A 25,961-nucleotide genomic window follows, 5' to 3' on the forward strand; every position below is an offset into this window, starting at 1 on the left:
CCTATCAACATATATAAAACTTTCTTCTCCAGAAATATAAATACCTTTGCCAAATTAGAAATAATCTCTCGGCCTTCCACTCTAGCATAGTAATCCTCATCAATCAACAATGGTTCAATGACCACTAGGATCTGAAAAAGAGAAGGAGCTACATTTTCACAGCAATTACTGATGCAATGCTCAAGTAGCAGTACATGTAAGGGAATTTATAATTACCAGGACTTTGTTAATCAAGGGACAAATTAAGAATTTTAATCACACAACTTTAAACCCCACATAAAGATGAGTATTTGGGAGCACTGTTAACCACACAGACTATAAAATACACACAGTACACACACACACACACACACGCCCATCTGCATTTTACAATTCTAAACCATAATTACCATCAGCAAAAAGATGGTTCTTAGTACTAAATGGCATGGTATAGAAACATACATTTTCTCGTTCTAATATCAATAAAAGCAAATTTTAAAATATGAATATGAACCCCCTATATAAGATGCCAAAAAGTTACATCTATTTACACATGTATTTGTGTACGTATCCTTGTGCAAAGAAAAAGGTCTGGGAGGGCATGTAAATTTAACATTGGTTAACTGAATATCTTTAAAGAGGTTGAAATTTCCCTTTTTATTGTGAATGTGTAACATCAGCTGTTACTTTTTTAGAATTTTTAAATTTCACAAATACACTTAATAATAAGCTGGTAAAAAAAAAATCCACTAATTCCTTTTACATTAAAAAATATCAAACCATTAGAAACACAAATTGAGAACAAACCTTGTGCACATATGGTCGAACTAAGTCATCAAGTTTGTATAATATTCTATCAATAACTTTTACAAGCAAATGACGCTCTTGATCCTCAAGTGTAGGCGACATCAGCAGAGGAAGAATCTGATTAAACAAAGGACCAGCTCCAAATTCACGAGCTTTATCAGTAATCTGACGCAATGCAGCCTGGAAGAAAAAAGAGTAATAGGCATATTTCTTTATTATAAGCATGAGAAAATTAATTACTCCACAGTTTTCTGTAACTGAATATTTTAGTGTAAACTTCAGACATTTTACATAGAGTAGCATGAGTTCATTCCCATCAAAATTACTCTGAAGTCTGAACTCTTGCGATAAAGGCTCAATGTTTTCAGTTAATTCAAAAGGGTAACTGAATGCTGGAGAGTGTGTGGAGAAAAGAGAACCCTCCTACACTGTTGGTGGGAATGTAAGCTGGTGCAGCCACTGTGGAAAACAGTATGGACGTTCCTCAGAAAACCAAAAATAGAGTTACCACATAACCCGGCAATCCCACTCCTGGGCATATATCTGGACAAAAATATAATTCAAAAAGATACATGCACCCCCCCCCCCCCACCATGTTCATAGCAGCAATATTCACAATAGCCAAGATATGGAAAACACCTAAATGACCATCAACAGATGAATGGATAAAGATGTGGTGCATATATACAACTGAATACTACTCATCCATAAACAAGAATAAAATACAGTAAGTCCCCTACATACGAACCTTCAAGTTGTGAACTTTCAAAGATGCGAACACGCCCCTGTATGCCAGCTGTTGTACTGTACTACTGTACTTTTCAAGGTACTGTACTGTAAGATTAAAACTTTTATTTTTTGTTTGTTTTTTATGTATTATTTGTGTGAAAAGTATTATAAACCTATTACAGTACAGTACTATATAGCTAGCCAATTGTGTTAGTTGGGTTACCTAGGCTAACTTTGTTGGACTTAAGAACAAATTGGACTTATGAATGCACTCTCAGAACGGAACTCATTAGTATGTAGGGGACTTACTATAATGCCATTTGCAGCAACATGGATGCAACTAGAGATTATCATACTAAGTGAAGTAAGTCAGAAAGAGAAAGACAAATACCATATGATATCACTTGCATGTGGAATCTAAAATACGACACAAATGAACCTATCTATGAAACAGAAACAGAATCAAGGACATAGAGAATAGACTGGTGGTTGCCAATGGGGAGAGGGGTGGGAGAGGGTTGAACTGGGAGTCTGGGATTAGCAGATGCAAACTGGTATATATTGAGTGGATAAACAACAAGGTCCTACTGTATAGCACAGGGAACTATATTCAATATCCTGTAATAAACCATAATGGAAAAGAATAGGAAAAAGAATGTATATATATGTATAACTGAGCCACTTTGCTGTACAGCAGTAATTAACACAACATTGTAAGTCAACTATACTTCAATAAAAAATAAATTTAAAAAAGAGAGTAATTTAATAGAAAGAGTCACAGAGTATAATATAAAACTCCTTAACTTCTCCTAAAGGATCAACCACCTTCAAGCCACATATGATACTAATACCCCACATAATTCCACTAATTACATTACAATCTTCAGCATATTTTAAAGGCTCTGATGATAAAATGGAGAATCTCTAAAATTATAATGAACATGATGATTTAATAAACTGGTACTTACTTTTCTCATTGGAGGTGTTCCATTCTTAATTTTTAAAAGCAACTTCATTATTTTTCTCTCTTTTTGCTCTTCTGGACTAAGTGTTGATTCATCAACATCAACCTAACAGTAAAAAGTAAAAAATTTAAAGGTTAGTGGAGATACTATGACTTGTAACTTCTAAATAAAAAGTAATATTTTATTTCTGGTATTATCACTTACCAAAAGTTTATCAAAGTACTGAATATCATCAGGTTTTAAAAATGGAAGATTTCCAGATGGTTGGTCATTAACACTTTTCATAGTTCTATCTTCAGTTTGCATGTGGAAACCTGTCATACCACCCAAAGGTGTTGGAGTTGCTGTCAGCTTTCGAGCTGGAGTTCGAATAGGAACATATCCAGCTGGAGGGGGAAGTACCTAATACAGTTAAAAGACAGTTTAGGATTTTCTTAACTTTACATAGTAAATAATAACAAAAATGAATAATATTTGCAGTTAAGATGCTTTTTTCTTAGAGGCAAGAATTAATTAACATCAATCCCATTTTTCTATCTTATTTATAAGTTTAAAATATACAAGTATTACTATTTCTCATCAAATTTAAATTTAAATTAAGTGTATTAGAAGTGTGGGGAAATGAGATACATGAAGTGGGCTTACAAATTCTGATCACTTTCAAACATTAGTCTATATAAACATGTTGGTGAACCAATGTCATATAAATGGAAATAAGCTCAAAGTGCACATGATGTATAAAAGATTATATTTCAGGAATAAATTAAAAATAATTCATGTAAACCTCTACGAAAACAAATCTTAATATTTAAGTCGTTCTACAAAAATGAGTGACTGCATAAAAAAACCAAAGTATTCACCAAAGCCCTGTAAATACACACCATTTGACTAAACCCAAAAAATTCACTGAAGAGTCACAAAAGAGGGCTTCCCTGGTGGTGCAGTGGTTGGGAATCCGCCTGCCAGTGCAGAGGACATGGGTTCGAGCCCTGGTCCAGGAAGATCCCACATGCCGCGGAGCAGCTAGGCCCCTGCACCACGGCTACTGAGCCTGCGCTCTAGGGCCCGCGAGCCACAGCTGCTGAAGCCCACGTTACCTGGGGCCCGTGCTCCGCAACAAGAGAAACCACCGCAGTGAGAGGCCCGCGCACTGCAACGAAGAGTGGCCCCCACTCACCGCAACTAAAGAAAGCCCGCGCGCAGCAATGAAGACCCAATGCAGCCAAAAATAAATTAATTAATTAATTAAAAAAAGAAAAAAGAAAAAAGATGTAATGACTATCCTCTTAGGAAAAAAAGAAGAAAAAACTTGTATTAGAAAAAAAAAAGATTCGCAAAGGAGGATTTTCCCCCTCCTACTGATAAACAAATCAATGAATGCAATTGTGACAGACACTTAGCCAGTCAATAGTAGGCTGGAGAGTGACTATACCCACAGCATTACACGGAGGGTACAAGAAGTTATAATGCAGTAAATTCATGCATACTTGAAAAAAATACCCTAATACAAACCTAATGAGGGGGTAGGGGGAAATACATACATAAAAACTGTTAAAAAAGCAATAAGCATTGGCAGAAAAGGCTCTGTAAAGGCCATCGAATGACTTAGGTTCCAGCCCTGGTTATAACATCAGCTATATGACCACTTTTAGACCCGCAAAAGGTCCTTGAGTAACAGGTACCTAGAAGATTTTAGAGTTCAAAATGAACTTCAAGTTGCTATGGTAAAGAGAGAACATAACATTCTTCGTGTCCACTGGCAACCCATGAACTAACTACAAAAGATTTTGTGAGACACCAAGTAAAATAACCATGATCTAATGTTGGAAACGAAATATACTTGGAAACAGCTAAAGAATGAAATGGCAGTAGTAAATTTGAGCAAGGCCAATGCAAACTTGACCAGTTAGCATTTTCAAAGAATATTTAAAATAAAATCCAGGGAATTCCCTGGTGGTCTAGTGGTTAGGACTCGGAACTTTCACTGCCGGGGCCCGGGTTCGATCCCTGGTTGGTGAACTCAGACCCTGCAAGCCACGCAGCGTGGCCAAAAAAAATCCATATCCTAAAAACCACCACACTCATATTCACTGTTTTTACCTTATATCCTTCTGGGAACATAGCATCTAATTCTTCATCAGACAATGGGCGATTTCTCTCATCAATTTCTCTCTCCCACCGCCAAGCCTGAAGCTGTTCAGGAGTCATACTCATTATGTGACCTACCAAAAAAGCAAATTTCTGTAACAATCTCTGTAGTGCAAGACTTTTATCATTACACAGATCCTTGGGATATAAAATAGTTAAAATCAATTCTAACATTTAATTGTTTACATTATAAACTCAAACCAAGACTTTTTACATCCTGTTATTCTTGCTAAAAATAGGCATTAATGGCACACAGAAAAATCACGAAGAAAAAATTCAAAATACTAACAAGGGGAAAAAATTATTTCCAATGATAAAGTTTCTACCTGGAGTAGGGGTAGCCATGTTCATGGCTGGCGTGCCAATTGGTGTCTTTCCAGGGGTCAGAACAGGAGTGCTTCCACCCATCTGACTAGCTGGTGTTTCATCCCAACGTGATTTTCTTTTACTGGCTCCAGGAGTTGGTGTTTCACCAATGGAATCTCCACCTCGATCTGTTCGAGGAGTCTCAGCCCATCCACTTCCATGTCCAGGAGTATCTTTAAAGAAAAAGAGTGAATAAGCCTAAAATTTTAACCACTGTCAAAAAATGACTATTTTCAGACAACTAACATACTCAAATTGACCAACTTCAGAGGATATTCCTAAAATGGAGACACATTTAAGTTTTAATGTTTCATTTCATATTTATTCTCCTTGACTGTATCTTTTCCACGGTTTACTAAAACAATAAATGGTAACCATCGAGGAACAGGAAAACAGAGCAAAGGATTTTTTCAACCACCCACAACATCACAACCCAGAGACAGCCACTTCATGTATCTTGGGCCACCTTTCATTTCTCCATGGAGTGAGATTACTCTGCATGTACCATTCTATACTGCCTCTCTCATCCATTATATTTTTTTCCGGGTTTTTTTGGGCTGCGCCGTGCAACCTGTGGGATCTTAGTTTTAGTTCCCCGACCAGGGATGGAACCCGGGCCCCTTCAGTGAAAGCACCAAGTCCTAACCACTGGACCACCAGGGAATTCCCTACATTACATGTTAAGCACTCTGCCCTATCATTAAAAATTCTTTATAAAATTTTAATATAGCAGATGTAATGTTAAATCTTAACTTCCCAATGCTAATCTCATAAACAGTTAATGAAATACAGCTTTAGAGAGTTTACACAAAAAACAAAATATTTAGGCAAATTTACACAGACAGAAAGTAAATGAGAGGTAACCAGAGGATGGGAGGAGCAAGAATGGAGAGTTATTGCTTAATGGGTACAGTTTTTGTTTGGGATGATGAGAAAGTTCTAGAAATGAATAAAGGTAATGGTTGCACAACACTGTGAATATACTTAATGCCACTGAATGGTACACTTATAATGGTTAAAATAGTGAATTTTATGTTACATATTTATACTACAATAAAAAACAGGTTATGGCCTATAAACTTTACTTTCTCCTAATGTTCTTCCTAAAATAAATCTTAAACATCTTTAAGAAGGGAAAAGAATTAGGTACATCATCTGCTCAGTTCTTTATCTGTCCCGAAAGCATCTGGTTATTTATGTCTTCCTAGGACCAGAGAGAACAGATTTTGGCCATAAACACACCACTCATCAAATCAACATTTTACCCACACACACACACCCAAACTCCACTAGAAGTACCTCTTTCTGTTTTGGGGGTCTCATCCCATCTGTTTTTACGAGCACTGGAAGTTGCGCCTCCATGGCCTGGTGTCGCGTGGCCTGGTGTATCGCCTCGTCCAGGGGTAGCAGCTCCCGCAGGTGTGTGACTAGGTGTAGGATCCCATATTTTTGAGCCTGGGGTTGCTCCAGGAGTCTCACTTCCTTTTGCACGACCTGGTGTCTCATCCCATCTTAAGGAAGGGGTATGTCCAGGGGTCTTAACAGAGCAAAAAAAAATTTATTTCATACACCCACATAAGAATTAGAAAACCTGTTAAGCAAACAAAAAAAATTAAATGTTTTAGTTCATAATTAAGAAAACAGATTATCCTTCTGCTTAAAAGATACCTACTTTCTAGCAAATATGTTTATGACAAAAAACAACTTATTTAATTTGGAGCAATGAAAAAAGCCCTAATTTAAAAAACAATGTATTTTGGGTAATAATCTTGGTTATGCCACTAATGGCTCTGTAACTTTGGGAAAACATTAAGGTTTCTCTGTCAAGAGCTCAAGAATTTCAGCTTTAATTATATCAGCACATCTCAAAACTGGGGCTTAGAGACAGAGACTCATGAGTTCCCACTAAGAATATTTTTGTTTTTGTTCAATTTTGTGTGTGTTTAATTAATTTAAGCATGTTTTGGATCACCTGGGTAATTATAACTAGATACTGCCACATAATTTCAAATCCTTGAGAAGAGGTTATATTTCTAATCACATCTATAATAATATTACTCTAACTGATGCTGGCAAGATTAGTGAAAAAAGATTAGAAGTTGACTTAAATGATCGAAGGTTCCATGGTAGTGGAATAGAGACAAGTAGTGAGCAATATAGGAAATCAAACAGAATGTGAAAGCAAAAGAACCTGCAGAGTTCAGACAATATCATATCAAAAACAGCAGGTGAATTAAGTGAAGCAAAACAAAATCTGTATTTAAATAATTCTGTAAGCTTTGTAGTATACTTTTACATATTTCTTTTAAAGTTGGATGCTCTATCCAACCCAAGAGTTCTATTTAGCTCCATGTTTGCAAATAAGACTCAGTATTTTTTCCTTTCAAAAGATTCTAGGGCTTCCCTGGTGGCGCAGTGGTTGAGAGTCTGCCTGCCAATGCAGGGGACACGGGTTCGAGCCCTGGTCTGGGAAGATCCCACATGCCGCGGAGCAACTAGGCCCATAAGCCACAACTACTGAGCCTGCGCGTCTGGAGCCTGTGCTCCACAATGAGAGGCCATGATAGTGAGAGGCCCGTGCACTGCGATGAAGAGTGGCCCCCGCCTGCTGCAACTAGAGAAAGCCCTCACACAGAAACGAAGACCCAACACAGCCAAAAATTAATTAATTAATTAATTATTTTTTAAAAAGGAAAAATAAAGAAGTCTCTGAAGCCACAGATGAATCCAGACCAATTAAATCAGACCTCTGGGGGTGGGGCCCGGCACTGGTATTAAAAAAAAAAAAAGATTCTATATATTACTCAGGGTTGAGAAATTCTCAGTTAGATAAGTAAAGAACATAAATTGTTCAAAAGTCTCATTTTTAGCAACTGCTCTTCCTGCTCAATCAGGTAGGAAAAAATGCTTCCTAGTATCCACTGTAATTCCCAGTCATAATTAAGATGGAGTTGTGTTAAATGAGAAGCGTGAAAGAAAACATGGTCTGAATCTCTATAGTTTTTATGAGATAGACATCAACTCTTGGGTCTCCATTTCAGTTAAACAGATACCAGAAGGACAAGTTTCTCTTTCTGTTTTTAAAATTTGCACTGAATGTCAGTTTTTAAAATTTGCACTGAATGTCAACCACAAAATTTAAGTTAGTAATAACATATTATACAGAACCAAATCCTCTCATATATCAGCAAGCAAATGGGAAGTCCTCAAGATCTAAAACTAAACTGTTTGGAAATTATGTGCTAGGTTTAGTGTATCTCAATTCTGGGTTTGGGAAAACAATGCCATGGCCTGACACATTTTTCCTTATTTGTAAATAAATCTGCAGTAGCCTATGCTAGAGTCAACAGTGACTTAGACTAGGATGGTGGGGTCATGAAAAGTGGGTAGATCCTGAATATATTTAAAGGTGGGGCCAACAAAATGCATCTGTGGATAGGATGCCAGGGAAGAGAATAAGAGGAGTACAGGATGACCCTGAAATGATTTCTAAGGGTTTGGTTTGAGCCAACAGACATGGGAGCAGGCTGGAGGGAGTGAGTACAGAAAATCAATTTTATTATAAATACTGATTCTGAAATGCCTATCAAATACATATCAAAGTAAATGTGTCAGGTCTGAGGAGCAGAGAAGTAGGGATGGATTTGTAAATTTGGGATTTGTCTTATAAAGATAGTATGTAAAGACAGGAGTGAGATCCTAGGGAGTTAGTTTAGATGCAAAAGAGATCTGAGGACTGAGCATTAGAGTACCCCAAATTTAAGGAAGCTGAGGAAGATCCAGCAAACAAGACTAAAAAGCAGCAGTCACTGAGGTGAGTATTAGGAGAATCAAGAAAGACTGAAGTCCAGAGGCTAGGAAAGAAAAGGGTATCAAGGGACTTCCCTGGTGGTCCAGTGGTTAAGACTCTGTGCTTCCAAAGCAGGGGGCGTGGGTTCAATCCCTGGTTGGGGAACTAAGATCCCACATGCCATGAGGCGCAGCCAATAAATAAATAAGTAAATAAATAAATAAATCTTTTTGGTTTAAGAGGGTATCAAAGAATGTCGAATGCTACTGATATGCTGCGTAATATGAGGGTTGAGACTTATCTTTGGATTTAGCAACGAGGAGGTTAAGTCATCTTGACAAAAGAGGATTTGGTGGAGCGGTGCAGGCAAAAGCACCAGAGCACAAGTATAGATACATAACTCATTCAAAGCATTTTGTGGTAAAAAGAGAAAGAAATGGGATGGTAGCTGGAAGGGGAAGTAAGGGTCAAGAGAAGATTTCTTGTGGTATCTTCTTTTTTTTTTTTTTAAAGATGAAGATCAGTAAAATGTGTTTGCTGATGATAATAATCTGGAGTACAGAGGAAAAAAAACTGATGTTACATGAGAGTCCTTGAGTAATAAAAGATGGGAAATGGCACATAAGCAGATGGGTTAGCTTTAAATGGTCAACCTGTACCAACAGTTCATATCATAAGAGAAGGAAAAGCAGAGTAGATGAGAACATATACAGGCACACCAGTAGATTTCACAGTGGGAATATGTATACTTTTTTCTTTTTAATTGTTCTTATTTGGGGTGAGAGGGAAATAGAAAGCAACGTCATAAACTAAAAAGGAAGCAGCTAAGGAGGTACTAAAGGTTTCAGAGCATAAACAATTCATCTGAAGGAGAGGGGGACAGAGTTATTGCTTAATGATCACAGAGTTTCCTTGAAGTGATGAAAAAGTTTTGAAAATAAATCATGGTGGTGCTTGACGCACATTGTGTCATCATACCACCGAACTGTACACTTAAAAATGGTTTAAAATGGCAAATTTTATATACACTTTACCACCAAAAAAAAGTTCCTAGGAAAATCAACTGACGAAGGAAACGCAGTCGCGTTATGTATCTGACACCTGTGGTCAGAGATTTAAATTACCCATCTAAAAAATGAGGAAGACCACTGTGTTATACTCAACCTCCACATAATGTGACATACTTACATATCTATAATTAATATTCCAAAAGGAACATTTCTTTACCCTTTATGTTATGAACTGAACTATGTCTCCACCAAAAGTCATGTCAAAGCCCTTATCCTCACTGTAACTGTACTTGGAGATTGGGCCTTTAGTGAGGTAATGAGGCTAAATGAGGTCACAAGGTTGGACATGAATCTGATAGGACTGGTGTCCTTATAGGAAAAGAGACACCAGAGCTCCCTCGCTCTTTCCATGTGTGCAAAGGCCTCCTGAGGACACAGCAAGAAGGCAGATGTGTGCAAGCCAGAAAGAGAGCTCTCACCAGACACTAACCCTGTTGGCACCTTGATCCAGAACTGTGAGAAAATGTCTTCTGTTTAAGGTACCCAGTCTCTGGCTATCTTGTTGTGTCAACAAAACCAGACTAATATATTCCATGAGAAAAATAAATTTAAAACAGTAATAATAAAAAATAATAAAAAGAAATTACCTCTGCTTGATCCCAACTTGACAGCTTTTTTGGAGTGGCACCAGGAGTCTGATCAGCTGTTTGATCCCAGCGCCGCTTTCGTTTTGAGGGGGGCTGGGATGCTGCTGCTCCGTTGACGACCTTTAGCTCTCCAGCTTTAGCTTTTTCTGCTAGCTGTTGCCTAATTTCTCTCTGAAAAATATTTGAATAAACAGTGAGCATCTTTAAAACATTTTCCATATATTTTTATATCATTAGTAGAGTCATTTCTATATAATGCCATTTTATTTTTCACTCATTCTCCTTTCTATGCTGCTGGTAGACCCATTCCTTATTTTCCCTCTCTTTCCTATATTTTCAAGTTTTATATACTGTCTTTCTGCACAATAGATGAGCAAATACAGAATTTATTACATAGAGCGCACTGCCTTATATACAGTTAACGAAGTAAAATCTTCAGTCAATGGTAGTGAACCAAAATGCTTCCAATGAAAAACATAAAACTCATATAAATAAGTAATTAAGACTACGTAATAAGTTAGAAAAGTAATAAGTGAAATTTTCAAAATTTTGTTATAACTATGAAATATTATGTATAATATAGTCACAACAAATACACATTTATTTAGCCTATGATTTTAAAGTAGGGTTCCATTTACCGCATTTAATTCATCCAACAAACAAATCTATTATATATTTATAATAAAATTATGAAGATTAACTATTAAAACAAAACACAGCAATCTCTGCAGGCCAGCAAGAATTCGTTAGAATTCTCCACCCATATTAAAACTAAATTTTATGGAAGAATTAGAGGCTTTTCAAAAAATGATTTTACTCTTTGACTTTTCCCTTACACGCTGACTTCAGGCACACACCATCAATCCACCCCCAGATATATCCACTGTAAGATATATATGCATATACATGTGGCCAAGGGGCCAGGTACTAGAAAAGGATAGTATAGAAATATGAAAAGCTTCATTTGGGAGGTGTTAGAATTTTGAATAAGGTTCTTTCTCAACTTAATTTTTATTAATAATGTTAGAATATTACTTGTGCAGCAAATAAAAAGGAAACATAAAAGTCTCTTAATCTCAACTTTCTTTACATTCTTTCAACACCATTAAAATAAAAAGCAGGTTCACAGACCTCTTCTTTAGTTAAATGTTGTTCTCGCATTACATCCATGTAAGTCCTAGCATTCATTTTAGGATCAGGGGTCTTCCCTCCTGCAGAAAAGAACAGCAACAGGACAAGAGTACAATAAATAAAAGATAATTAGGTTCAACTGATTTATCTGCCCTGCTCTAATATTACATTATTCCATAATCATTTAATTTATTTTTTGATGGAAAACTTTAATAATTACACATCTTACTTTTTATTGAGTTTGCTGATCAATTTAACCTGTTTGAACACAAACATATCTATAGCAGTTTAAAACAAATATTTTAATGCATATAAAAACAAAATGACAGCACAGTTTAGAGTCTTCAGAAGTGATGGGTTCCTGGGTTGCTAATCCGGAATACGTACACTTTCGTGCCTTTGTCTCCATCAGCAGTTCTGACTTCAAGCAGCAGAATAGAAGCCTAGAAAATTATCTCTTTACCATTAGTAACACTTTGGAAAGATATTTATATTCAAAACATTACCTGTTGCAAGCTGTTAAAATCCTGACTACAAGTAACTATGACTAGATAAGTTCTTCATACAATGTTCTAAAACAGTTATAGTTTAGAAAATCTGATTTTTAAAAATATACCTCTAATCTTATTCTGATGTCATGTTACTAAAAAGGGCTTCATGATTTTTACGTTTTCTTGACCCAGAAACATATTTTTATTTTCTTAGAAAGTATAAATAACAACTGGAAACATATTACTTGAAATATATTACTTCTACCAGTTATTATGATGCATACAGAAAAAAAGTGGTGTACAAAGAGATGTGTTAGTCTCTTGGTTAAAGTTTCAGTATTTGCTTTTCAAACTTCAAAATATCTTAAAGAAGCCCAAACAATATATAACAAGATTCACAGAGGCACACTATGTTTTAGAAATGTGATAATTAGCTATACAAGTAGTATAGCATCACAATTTAGGAAAAACTAATAAAGGTCTAAGACATTTCCTATGCTGAAGATCATGCCCAATTGGTAGTGTCATTCTTTCTGACACTATCTCTGATAAGACTTCCTTTGGAATACTTTTTCACCATAATCTAGAGAGGATGTGTTGAACTGCACCCTTAAGAATGCAGACAGGACTGGCATATAGCAGTACTGCTGTAGGAAAGAAATTAAGGACAGTTAGTATGGGCCTGTGAATTCTGACATACATGTTTAAATCAATTACAATTATGCAAGTAAAAAAAAGAATATCCCTACTAATTCATGCAGGCTGAAAGTCTAATTTGTAAACCTGCAGCAGAATCTAATTTTAAAAAACAGGCACCTAACTTTGATCTTGAAACTCACTCACCTGAGGAAAGCTTCCATCAGGCTCACTATGCCCCTTGTGCTGACTTGCACACTAAAATTAGCAAAACAGACTCCAACTATTAAAAATATCAAAGTCTTTGTATACATACTTTTGTTTTAACTTTAAGTATGCTTAGAGCAAAGTAGGTGCATTTACTAAACTATATTTAGAGCAATATGAGGGGAGCTCTAATGTGGAAACAGTTTCTCAAAAGTAACAATCCTAAAAATCTAAGACTTGGAATGAAAACTTTCAATAATTTGAAAGTATTTTGAGCAGAAAAACACATTTGTTCAAAGTAAAGAAAGCGTACCCAAAACAAAAGTAAAAGAAAAACCTTTAACCCTTTGCGTTTCTATGGCATTGGCTCATTAGTTTCTTGTCCTTCTACCTGGAAAGAAAACTGGCATTATAAAGATGAAGAATATGGCATCTGTGACTTCAACCAAATCTATACAAATCTATAATAAGGGGGATTTTTAAAAAGAAAAGCAAATTCATAAGCATGCCAAAAAAAATCAAAGGGCTAAAGACAACTTAACACAAATAAATTTCTGAATACTTATAGAAAAGTGGGAAAGAATTACCATCTGCAAAAGGATCAAGACGCTCTGGGGAAATTATCATGGTCCGCCTGTGCTTTTTGTATTCATCTTCCCGATCTGCAATCTTTGGAGGTCGGTGCTCAGCAAATGGATCATACTGAAAAATGGTATGTCTCACTTAATACTCACTTATTAAATAACCAAAGAGAATGTCACAAACAAAAATCAGAACATTATAAAAACATGTAAAAATGTTTAATAAATGCCTATTAATATTATGTACCATTTTTCCGATAAATGCTAATGCTTTAAAAAATAAGGCATATGGAAATGAGACAATTTCCATAGTTCAATCCTTCACGAAATGATCACCTTTTTGAAATAAACTATTATTTCTAATTCTCCCAAATCAACTCTCCTCAGAACATTGTAATAACTCGATTCCTAAAATATGTGACTATCCATTGGAATTGAGACGTTCAGTTTTCTTTAGCTGAATAAACTCTGGTTTTAACTTAAAAAAAAAAAGTCACCTGTTCTGTTGACTGTGGTATATCATTAAGCAATGCCACAGGGGCATGATATCCTGGCTTCTTCTGACCAAGCAAACTTGTAGATGATGAGTAGTCATCGTCATCCTGCAACAAATGCCCCCAGAAAGCCACAAAGAAAAATGTCAGAACTTAAAAACTAGAAAGAACACACAAAGATTCAATATGAAATCAAAAGACAATGTGATGAAACTTGTTAACACTTAGGTTTTCTTCTCAACTCAAAAAGCTAATAAAGAAATTTAGTTCTATATACTCTTTTAAAAATACTAAACAAGGAATCCTTTCTGTAAATAAAGTAGGTATGGACTAGAAAAACCTGAGCATTTCATCTTCTCAACAGAGGGCATGATGAAATTTGTTTTCAAATTTGGAAAACTACAAACAGCTTATTTAGAACTCTCCAGTTTCCTTGTTTTTTTAACTTTTTTAAAAACATGATTTAATCACAGAAACAAGTAAAATATAATTAATTTTAAATGTATTTATTTCCCTAATAGTACGTTTAAACAGAACAATGTTACATTATTATTTTACTAAAGGAAAAAGTGCAACAATGGATAGATCTCAAGAAGATCTTAACACCTCATTAATTTTACTCAAAAATGAAATGACAATTTCCTGCTCAGCTTCTGGAACACAGAGCCATCACTGCCTCTTACCATTAAGGTACGATAATGCAAATATAACCCTGATCGGCTTCTGGAAATTTTGCCTTTGGAACTTTAAAATTTTTCTTTAAAAAAAAAAAAGTTCTAACCATAAAATTAAATATGGCTTGAATTTCATAAAAATAACAAGTTTCATAATCTATGTACACAGATTACTGAACCACACGAAAATGATCAGCTATTTCACCAAATTTGGATGTTTGAAATGGTGTGACAAAATATAAGCTATGTGGAATATATGAAAACACTTTGAGATGTATTTCAAAATGAGAGGCAGTCACCCTTCAGAGTAACTAAATTAGGCATGAAAAGCCCATTAATATGAGTAACAAGAAACAGTCCACTCATGTTAAGATGCCAAGGGGGGAAAAAAAGCAAGTTTTTTGGAAACAAGTCAGAAATCAAAAGTCACAAGCACAGGCGGCTGTTTAAAATGAAGTCACTTCTCACTGGGCTACTCTAGACAGAGCTCAGTAGGTAACAGTAAGGATTTACTTTACAATGGTTAATGATTTCCAGGTGCTTGGCTGGATAAACAAACTAGTTTTAACATAAAGATCCAGAACTGAGCACTTCCAGAAGTTTCTTAGAAGGACACTTTCGACAGTTTTATCCTCCCAAAGGAAGATCTCCCAATCTCCAAGATGTCTGTCCAGATTAAGCCAGATGACTCAAAACAGAAGATTCCTTTATATTTCTTGCTCTCTGTCAAAAAAATGCTTGGACTGTTTATATACTTTGTAACTTACATCTTCAAGTTCAGTTGCAGCAATAGATGTCACGTATCCAGCAAACCTGCTGTCACTTCCACCATAAATTTCCTGGTCATAATAACCTGTAGAATCAAGGCCCACTCCTTGAGCTTCATCAAGAGCTGCCTTCTTGCCTTGAATTTCTCGAATCTGTGCTTCAATATCTATAAGAAAATTAATAAAATCCTCAATCTCATTTTCCAAAGAGCACTCAACACAATGCATTTTTCTACTGAGTATTATCAAAAACTCTTCTAAATACAGAAACTTCAAAATAATCATTCCATAAGGAGTTGGAGTAACTATACAAAGTATTGATTTTTAATAAATTTAATACATCTCCACCCAATAGACAATACTTATGCACACAGAGGAGATGCTTACTATTTCAGCAACTACAAGTTACTCTCACCTTAAAAATGGGTTACCAAAGTTTATTAAACTACCGCTGAATTCTAACCTTTTCTCGCTTGAAAAAATAATACTGTTAATGTTGATTAAGGGACCAAGAACAACACTCAAGATTATTTAAACTCAACACTACCAGAAAGGTAAAAACAGTACGGTTCGCAAACCTAAACGTGCAACAGACCATCTACAGGTTCTGATTTTGTTAGAATGCAGTAGGCCTGTATCATATCAGACCCAAGTTTCTGCATTCCTAACAAGTTCCTAGGTGATGTCCTAAACATCTTCAACAGCAAAACAATAAAGGATAAAATCTAAATTCTTAAACACGTAATACAGAGCCCTACACAGTTTGGCTGCAACCACCATCACATTAGATTTATGATTAAGAGCCTGAGCTTAAGTCTGACGCAAAATGTATGCCTTCAAAGGCTCTTTCTCTGCTAATTAATACGTTATTTAACCTATGTATCTCAGTTTCCTACAACATAAAGTTTTGTTTTAAGGATTGAAGGACATAATGAGCATGAAACACTTAAGCATTCAATGAATGAATTAACTCTTGCCATGTCTCACTCCCCAAACACCGTGTCTAGCCATAGGTCTGACATTCAGAAGATGCACATGGTTGACTTCCCTGATGGCGCAGTGGTTAAGAATCCGCCTGCAATGCAGGGGACACGGGTTCGACCCCTGGTCCGGGAAGATCCCACATGCCGCGGAGCAACTAAGCCCGTGAGCCACGACTACTGAGCCTGAGCTCTAGAGCCTGGGAGCCACAACTACTGAGCCCGTGTGCTTCAACTGCTGAAGCCCGCACGCCTAGAGCCCATGTGCTGCAACAAAAGAAGCCACCCCCACGAGAAGCCTGCACACTGCAACGAAGAATAGGCCCCGCTCGCCGCAACTAGAGAAAGCCCATGCACAGCAATGAAGACCCAAAGCAGCCAGAAAAAAAAAAAAAAGATGCAAATGTGGTGAATGAAGTATCAACTCTTCTTAACTGCTTTTTTAATTTTTAATTTTTCAAGACTGAAAAAAATTAAAGCAGTACAATGAACACCCACATACTCTTCACTTACATTCAACTGTTTATGTACATAAGACATAAAGCAAATACATGTGTGTGTACACGCAACTTTTCTAAACCATTCAAAACCCCTAATATTTCAGCATGTATTTCCAGATCTAGAACATTCTCCTACATAACCACAATAGTATTAACATGCTCAAGAAATTAAACCTAGATATGACATCATCTAAAATACAATACAGTTTCATATCTCCCCAATGGTCCTAGTAATATCCTTCATAGATGGTCCCTTCTTTGATCCATGATCCTATCAAGAACCACACATTGCATTTAGTTGTCATGTCTCTTCAGTCTCCTTTGAATACAGACTAGTCTTCCAACCTTTTTTTAAGTCTTTCCAGACAACAGATAACTTTAAATTACAAACTAATGTTTCATTTTAATAATATAAATAACATATACATGTGTAAAGAAAGAGTTTCTACTGCCAGTGATCTGTTGCCAAACAGATGTTTCAATTTGTGCTAGCTTGTGCTAGCTCATTACCTTCAACTGAATTAAGTCATTTAAAAAGCTTTTAAATGCTCATTTACTAGTTTGCAAGGACCAAAAGGAAAAAATCCAAGTGGCACAAATGCCCAACCCTCCCCCAGCTAAGGGAGAAAACCTTCTCTAGTTCCTCAAGATAGGGTGTGGTTTAAAGTAGAAAAGGTAATAACATTGTCTAGTCTGAGGCACAGCTTGTGGGAGCAAGTCTCAGAAACTCAATATAATGCAATAGGGTTAATACTGAAATTAGCAGTCCCAGTTCGTAAACACATCTCAAAATTTTTACAGTGTGTCACAGCACCGCCATCATCACGCATTTTTCCTGCATTTCTCTCCTCAAAACTGTTACAGCAGCCCAGGCAGCCAGGGGTCTCCACCACGATTAATCACAAACAGAAATATCCTCATTTGAGCTGGGTGATTCATTTTATTCTCTCTACTGTTGTTTCTGTTTTAAGTATTTACATACACACACACACACACACACATATATAAGTTTTAACCCATATTTGCTCTTTTCCCTCATCCGCTAGGAACACTTTTTCCCCTGGTATAATACAAAGAAACCTCTCAGGGATTAGTAGATTGGCTAAAGGGTGAGTGGAGATCTACCCTTCATTCTTTCCTTTTTTGAGCATTTCCATTTCAGCAATGTTTGAGACTTTTTTTTTTTCTTCCGACCACTAGGTACATGTATCACTTGTAAGTAAATAGGTTCTTTTAAAGAACCACAAATGCTACCGCCATCAGGATCCAGGCAAGAAACATAAACGGGTCAATCAGGCCAGCCAAATAGTATGCAATCTCCCCTCTACAGCATCAGTGTGGTCTACTGACCACTTACATCGAAATCACCTGGGGCACCTGTTACAAGGACAGACTCCTAAGCCTCAGACACAGTAAATCAGAACCTCCAATGTATGAGCCCAGGCTTCCACATTATTAATAACCCCCCCAGGAAACTCATACGTAGCCCATCATCCCTCCATTTCCAGCCCCAGCCCACTCTCACCAAAATCACCAATTTTATACTTTCTTCTAGGTCATATACAACTAAAAAACCAGAAAGGGGCACTGTTTCATGAAAATTGCATCCCATCACACCTATCACTGTGCAGCATGCTGCCCCCCCAACACATCACAGTTTGATTTTCCTTCTAAAGAACTTTTCCATTATAAGTTTTCACCAGCTATTATCCTTTATTTGGATAATATATTTATTCAGAAACTACTTTCATCTACTGCATTTTACCCACTGATTTTATGTCCTTACTGATTAGCAACAGTTTTCTTACAAAGGTACACAAATATTGAATTAGCATTTGTATAAAGCCTATATGGACTGTGACTGGATACTTATGGAATCAAAATTTAGCAACAAAATTACCTGCCTCAAGGTCTCCTGGGGCTAGGCAGCTGTTCATAGTTAAATTCTGAGGGCGGGGTTCATTACTAAATTTCAACAGGTTATGTATGTAGTTCAACCAGTTACTATTTCTGTATCTTTATCTGTATGGATTAAAGTCCAAAAAGCTAGTGGATTTTGTTTTGCATTGTAAACTGCAGCACATTTACAAAAATTGTGTTATCCACAAAATTACAACAGATGCCACAAAACTCAGCAGTTACACAAGTGACAGAATTAAAAACTAGAAAACCCTGTTTTCTTAATAAAACTTGTGCCAAAATACCAAACATAATACAATCAAATATTTATGAGCAAACGAATGTATCAATACATTCATAAATAAGGTAACTTTGTTTTGTTTCCAAAATAAATAAAATTTGTGGAATACAGCAAAATATTAAGAATTGGTAAAGCTGGGCAATGGGTTACACTATGTTCCTAACATTTTTTCCTACACTTCCCTGTACTATATTTCATAATAAAAATATAACTTTCAATCTGTAAAAGTCATTAAAAGTAATTTTTCTAATTTTTCTCCCCAGCAAGGGTTTATAAAAAACTGGGAAAGAGAAAAAAGTTGTCTTTAACTCCTTACTTTCAAAGCTAACACGAAATTACAGCTACTGGTATGCAGGTATTCCTGTACTTTCTTAAAATACAAACTAAAAATAATCAAATAGATAATTTCTGACAGCAAACGAACGCATAAGACTTGTTACCAAGTATGAAAAAAAAAAAATGAGGTAGAATATATTCAAAAGAATAACCAGAGGTCTAAAATATTAAATAAAAGACTTGGACTTCCCTGGTGGCACAGTGGTTAAGAATCCCCCTGCCAGTGCAGGGGACAGGGGTTCGAGCCCTGGTCCGGGAAGACCCCACGTGCCACGGAGCAACTAAGCCCGTGAGCCACAACTACTGAGCCTGCGCTCTAAAGCCTGCCAGCCACAACTACTGAAGCCCGAGTGCCCAGAGCTCATGCTCCGCAACAAGAGAAGCCACCGCACTGAGAAGCCCGTGCACCACAACAAAGAGTAGCCCCCACTCGCTGCAACTAGAGAAAGACGGCACACAGCAACGGAAGACCCAACACAGCCAAAGAAAAAGAAAAAAAAAAAAAATTTAAATAAAAGACTTGAGGCAAACAAAGAAGGAAATGTTTACGCTAATCTCTTTCTGTTCCCACCTAATCCCTTTACAATTTAGAATCTCTGTAATTCAAGACATTCATATGTGAAAATAAAGAAAAATGAACACTGTCTGCTAGACACCAGAGACTAGGACCTCCTAGTGGCCACACATATGATTGCCAAGAGCTGGCACTCTAATCCACCCAAACCCATAAATATTCCAGTCTTCATGTTGTGCACATCAAGTTTGTGCTTTTTTATTACCAAGTAGCATTCCATTGTACTACAGCGTGTTTACCCATTCTCTATGGGGCATTCAAGTTGTTTTGAGTTTGTAGAGGCTACTGTAAACATCAGTGTACAGGTTTTTGTGTGAACACAGGTTTTAATACCACTTGGGTAAATACCTATGAGCAGGATTGCTGGGTCTTATAACAAGTATTTGTTTCATTTTATCACAAACTCTTGGTTTACTTAAGCAAGTTTAAGGATAGAGAAGAACTGAATTATTCTGTACAACATAAGAATTTTGAGAAATGAAATGGAGGAGAGAAATTTAGAGAACAAGTAAAATGAAGAAAAGCTGGGTAAGTGAAATTATAAAATTCCACAGTTTTATAGTGTTAAAGAAAGGGTAACAGAAGGTAGAAACATCTAATACGGATTTCTAAATTATCTGATTATCTGAATGAAAGCTTCACTTCTGTTCTCCACCCAACCCTGCCCCCATCTTCAGTAAAGTCTACTGAGGGGGAAGGAGGCTTCTATGGTAGGACTCTTTGTTACTAATGCTGAACACTTAAAAAGAAAGCAGGGATTCCTTATCTTGACAGCAGATTTGGAATCCTAAAATTAAAATTATGCGTAGTCCTTCAAATCCCCGGAATTGGTATAGTCTGGAAGTGGTTAAAAAAAAAAAAAAAGCCTTAGACAAGAAATCAAAGTACTAGTTAAGTATTAGACTTGTATTTACCAAAGAGCCTGAAAGAGCCTCACTAAAGGAGGATCCTTGAGGGTAAACTGTCAAAAATGGGGTTTTTCTTAAGTTGGTATTCCTATTTTAAGGCATGTCTATCACTGGGAGTCCAAAAAAAAAAAAAAGACAAACACACACAAAACTATTTCAGGTAGCAGTTAAGCTTATTAGAAAATTTTGAGAGTATATTCATTGCCATTAAAATTATAGTGGGAGGGGCACCTGAGTTTGGAAGTCCTTTGTTACATCTCCTTGCCATGGCTAGTCCAACCTAAACCTGAAGTATGATTTCAGAACTGTGCTCACTTCAAAACCCAATAATATTCTTGGAGCTTCCCTTGCTTGTGGGCCTACTGACGCCTTGACTGCAGCAGTAGTGGTGGGAGAGTCTAAGAGAAAGTTGTGAGTGTTTTTATTGCCATCTTCTCTTTTCCCTCTAGACTGGGAAACTCTACAGGACAAAGATACTGCAACAAATTAATTGCAAGGAAAAAGAAAAAGAGATGGAGTAACAAAGATTTAAGACTAATCACAATGTATGAACTTTATTTGGAACTTGATTCCCAACACTGATGGATATTTTATTACATTAATTTTAGGTGCAATAATGGTATTTTTTTTTCTTATTTGGCCACGCCGCACAGCTTGTAGGATCTCAGTTCCCCGACCAGGGACTGAACCTGGGCCACGGCAGTGAAAGCACCGAATTTTAACCACTAGACCACCAGGGAACTCCCAACAATGGTATTTTTTAAAGTCCTTACATTTTAGAGATACACACTGAAAAATGTATGGATAAAATGATACATCTTGGATTTGCTTCAAAATAATGAGAAAGGTGGAAGAGACCAGTGAAGAGATTAAACAAAAGTGGCCTTGCCTTTACAACTGTTCAAGCTAGATAATTAGACGATGGGCACAACGTGGGGGTTCATTTCACTATTCTATTTTTGTATATGTTTTCAATTTTCAATAAAAAGTTAAAAATTTTTAAAAGCATAGTTTTACGTTTCTCCCTTTTTCCTCATTCTTGGTTCTTCTTTCTTCTAACCCTTTGAAACCACACCCTCTGACCCCATGCAACAGAAAATAAAAGCTCTCTCTTCTCTGAAATGGAGTCCTCTGCTACACATAAACAGATTTTAGTTCTTTTACGAAATATCTTTAATTTTAAAAGTTCCAATTCTTTTTCTTTGTCATTTTCTTTCTTTTCCAGCTTTACTGATCTTGCAAATGATGGTAACGTAAAATCTTCTAAATGTTAATACACATATTTTAAAAAGTAAATTTGCTCCAATGATCTACAAAAAATGTTATTATTCAATTGAAACCCCTCTTTTTGGAGAGGAATTCTGATCCTAGGAATATTTTCAACTATCAGAGAACAAACCCTTCCCTAGGAGATAGAAGTTAATTAACAGTGTGAGTTAATGAATAAATTTATGAACTGGCCCATTTGAAATCTCAATTCATGCAATAAATAGATTTCCATTTTTCATTTACTTAAAAATTACTGTATTACTTTTATAATCCAAAAAACGTGATAACTTAAAATTCAAAATTATAGACATTTTTCTGACATAAATACATCCAATGTTTTATCTGGGAATTGAGTTTGACATCAAAAGACAGTACTGCTGCAACTAGGGGTCTTTTAAAAGATGGGCAACATCTAACCTACTGTTTGTATTTTAAACTAAGACCTAAATATCAAACTCTGAGATAAACCACCACTGGTCACATCTGATACACCTGTTTAACTGCTCCCCACCAATTCTGTTCTACTGGTTTCCCTTTCTGTGCCTTTTCTTTCTTCTATGTCTCAGACATTGCTAAGTCCAGCTTGTAGCACTTCCTCCTCCTTGATACATCTTTATTCCTGTTTTTTTTTTTTTTTTTTTTTTTAAGAGGGGAGAATGGCCCAGTACTGGGTTATCTGCCCCCAGTCCTGGGGTTGTGAGAAAGCTGGGAGCTGGGGTGGGGCAGGTGGGAAGCACAGAAAGAGGGAAGAGTTTGTTTTTTTTTTTAAAGAAATCTCCATTTTAATTTTTATTTATTTATTTATGGCTGTGTTGGGTCTTCGTTTCTGTGCGAGGGCTTTCTCCAGCTGCGGCAAGTGGGGGCCGCTCTTCATCGCGGTGCGCGGGCCTCTCACTGTCGCGGCCTCTCTTGTTGCGGAGCACAGGCTCCAGACGCGCAGGCTCAGCAGTTGTGGCTCACGGGCCTAGTTGCTCCGCGGCATGTGGGATCCTCCCAGACCAGGGCTCGAACCCATGTCCCCTGCATTGGCAGGCGGACTCTCAACCACTGCGCCACCAGGGAAGCCCCTGTTCCTCATTTTTAATCTGTATTATTTGCAACGTTCTAATTACTGTTCATTACGTGTTACACAGACACAGCCTTTGGATGTTAATCACTCACTGACACCTTTCAGTCTGGCCCATAAGTGACATCTAATCTCCACCAATCAGAAGCAGGTGGTAAGCAAGGATTTCTCAAATAAGAGACTTCCAAAAGACATCCAGAAAAATAGAAAGTATATTCTGTATACCAACTCTCAATCCTTTCCTTCAACAAAACCCCACTAGCACAACTAAATATAATGGTAAATTATTTTACTAAACACTACAGATAACAGTTCCTAAATAATTAATTCCTAACTAATATCAACGAAATTCTTAATTCTACAGAAAAAAATTTTTTCAAAATCTTTAAGCAATTTTTTTCCCTTTTTATTTTGACTAGCAACATTCATCCTGAGTATCTACAAAACCAAAACAATAACTATTCTGGACACAGGAAAATAAAAATCTCAGAAGATGCAGAGTAACAAAATGATTATTCCAAGCCATTCTGCAAGCAGAGACTAAGGGAGAAAACTTTTTCAGCCTTGTGATGCCCCCCAAAATCCATTCAAGGGATAGTGGCAAAACAAGCCAATATATGGGATTTTTGGATAATCCATCTATTTTCCTTCCCAACAGAAAAGTGTGTATTCCCTCACGGGCCAAAATCACCAACAGCTGAAGAACTGCTGGATGGCAAGATTATGCACATTAATAACTGTATACACTTGACACAATTTAACATGCAGAAAGGGATTATATTTGACTCAAATTAAGTCCAGCTCTTTTTATATTTCAACACTGGAAAGCATAAGTCACACTGACCCAGGATAAAAAAATAATTGGGTTGGTTAAAGAGGATGTTAAGGCTTGATCCTAACAGAAATATTTGAAAGGAATATGACAACAAGAAAAAAAAAGTTATCAGTTTGGTTCAATGATGGAAGTAATAGTCTGTGAAAAGAACCACATTGGAAGGTACAACAATAACTTACTTCAGTTTGAATACAATATTACTTACTTCACAAGACTCAATTACAAAGTACTGATGCAGCCATTACTTTAACAATAAATTAAAATGTACAACAAAGAAATGTCTTTACCAGCAACATTATTTAGGATGAAAAGATTATATAATCTTTATTTAAAAAGGCAACATGATAGATAACTCTAAGACAAAAATTAAACAAGTATTACACATTTTAAAAAGTTTCTCCAGGGAGTTCTCTGGCAGTCCAGTGGTTAGGACTCGGCACTTTTACTGACGTGGCCCGTGTTCAACCCCTGGTACGGTAACTAAGATCCCGCAAGCTGAGCAGCACAGCCAAAAAAAAAAAAAAAAAGTTGCTCCAGTGAGGCTCACATTCAAGACCTCCTCTCAACTGCTTCAATAGCCTAAAAAGTTGCCCTTACTCCCTTTAGGTCATCCTTCACTCTGCAACCAATGACTTTCCTAAATCACATAAGTAATCTGTTACCTGGGAGAATGAGGAGGGCACTTATCCTGTAGATATCTGAAGGCCAAAGTGAAACCTAGCTCAGCGTCCAAAGCCTTCCCTAATCTGATGCTAACCTAACATTTCTTCCTCTGAGCTCAGGAGGTTCCCAAAATATAAGTCCTACTTCCCACCTATCTTAGCCAAACAGATGTATCCAAACCTACCCAATCGTTCAAGTTTGTGTTCCCTTTCTATGACACCCTTAATACTTACAGTATAAATTAATCTCTCAATAAGTGTTGATAAAATATTCAACATTCATCACGCACGAGGTACTGTCGATACCAAAGTACACTTTCTGTACACAACTTCAAAGTGGAAGAGAAAACCTTAACACAATAGAATATTCTAAGTAATAACGATTTACAGAGTGCTGTAGTAGCAGCACAAAAAACAAACACCAAGAAACTAATTCTGCTCCAGGTTATCAGAGATGGCTTAACAAGTGAAAACAGAGATGGACCTTGAAGGACTAGCGTTCACCAGGAAAATGTCATGAGGAAGCAGCAAGAAATTATGTAACATTCATCACTAACATTCATCCCACTGTATTATACTCCTAAGTGATGGACAGTATCTTGTATACAGACGGTATTTAGATATGAAACTGAATGCTCCAATACTTTCTTTATGGCCTCAGCTAATTCATATTGATAGGAAGCATAATCCCAAATAAGAGAGCAATATTGGTAAATGAATTGCAATCTTCTGTAGACCAAAACTTTCAACTGGGTTTCTAAAACGCAGGAAAACTAATCATAACTTTGATTTTCCTATCCAAAAGTATCTTATGATAAAGATACCAATAAACAAATCATCAAAGCCACAAAATGCCCCAAATAAATAATCTACTCCTGAATAAACAAGAATAGCCAACATCTTTACTTTTTCTAATTATTTTGCAAAGAGTATGTTTGAGATAGTCTAAAGACAGAAATGCCTAAAAAACACTTAGGGGTTAAAACAGTGTTTAAATCCCAAATACCTAACAAGAATAATAAAAATATTAAAGTTATTGCCACTTCATTAGCCTGTTTCGTAAGTTGCAGAAAGCTAGACTTCAGTTCCCATGGGTGATACAATTATTAATAGCCCCAACCAACATTTCCAGATGCATCTACTTTTTCCCTCCTTGCACTCTCTTTTCCTGCTACAGCCAACCACTCAAACACATTTTTCACGACTCAC

At 36.5% G+C, this 25,961-nt stretch overlaps 1 protein-coding gene across 5 annotated transcripts in view; it reads right to left on the bottom strand.

Moving 5' to 3' along the window:
* Positions 1-25,961, bottom strand: part of SF3B1 (splicing factor 3b subunit 1) — a 36,194-nt gene that overhangs the window by 8,862 nt on the left and 1,371 nt on the right. For 3 of the 5 annotated variants that reach the window (XR_014265177.1, XM_082466967.1, XM_082466968.1), the window contains exons 2-13: positions 15,423-15,589; positions 13,985-14,089; positions 13,494-13,608; positions 11,573-11,652; positions 10,442-10,612; positions 6,294-6,531; positions 4,955-5,167; positions 4,581-4,702; positions 2,685-2,882; positions 2,484-2,585; positions 787-966; positions 45-131 (exon numbers count right to left, since the gene is read on the bottom strand). Coding sequence is in view for 3 of the 5 variants with exons in the window: in XM_082466967.1 (XP_082323093.1) it covers positions 45-131; positions 787-966; positions 2,484-2,585; positions 2,685-2,882; positions 4,581-4,702; positions 4,955-5,167; positions 6,294-6,531; positions 10,442-10,612; positions 11,573-11,652; positions 13,494-13,608; positions 13,985-14,089; positions 15,423-15,589 (1,778 nt within the window). In the remaining 2 variants the exon portion in view is untranslated. The other 2 variants (XR_014265178.1, XM_082466969.1) reach the window with 2 other exon arrangements.

The sequence above is a fragment of the Balaenoptera physalus genome, assembly GCF_965194825.1.
Source record: "Balaenoptera physalus genome assembly, chromosome: 6".
Classification (NCBI taxonomy): Eukaryota; Metazoa; Chordata; class Mammalia; order Artiodactyla; family Balaenopteridae; genus Balaenoptera; species Balaenoptera physalus.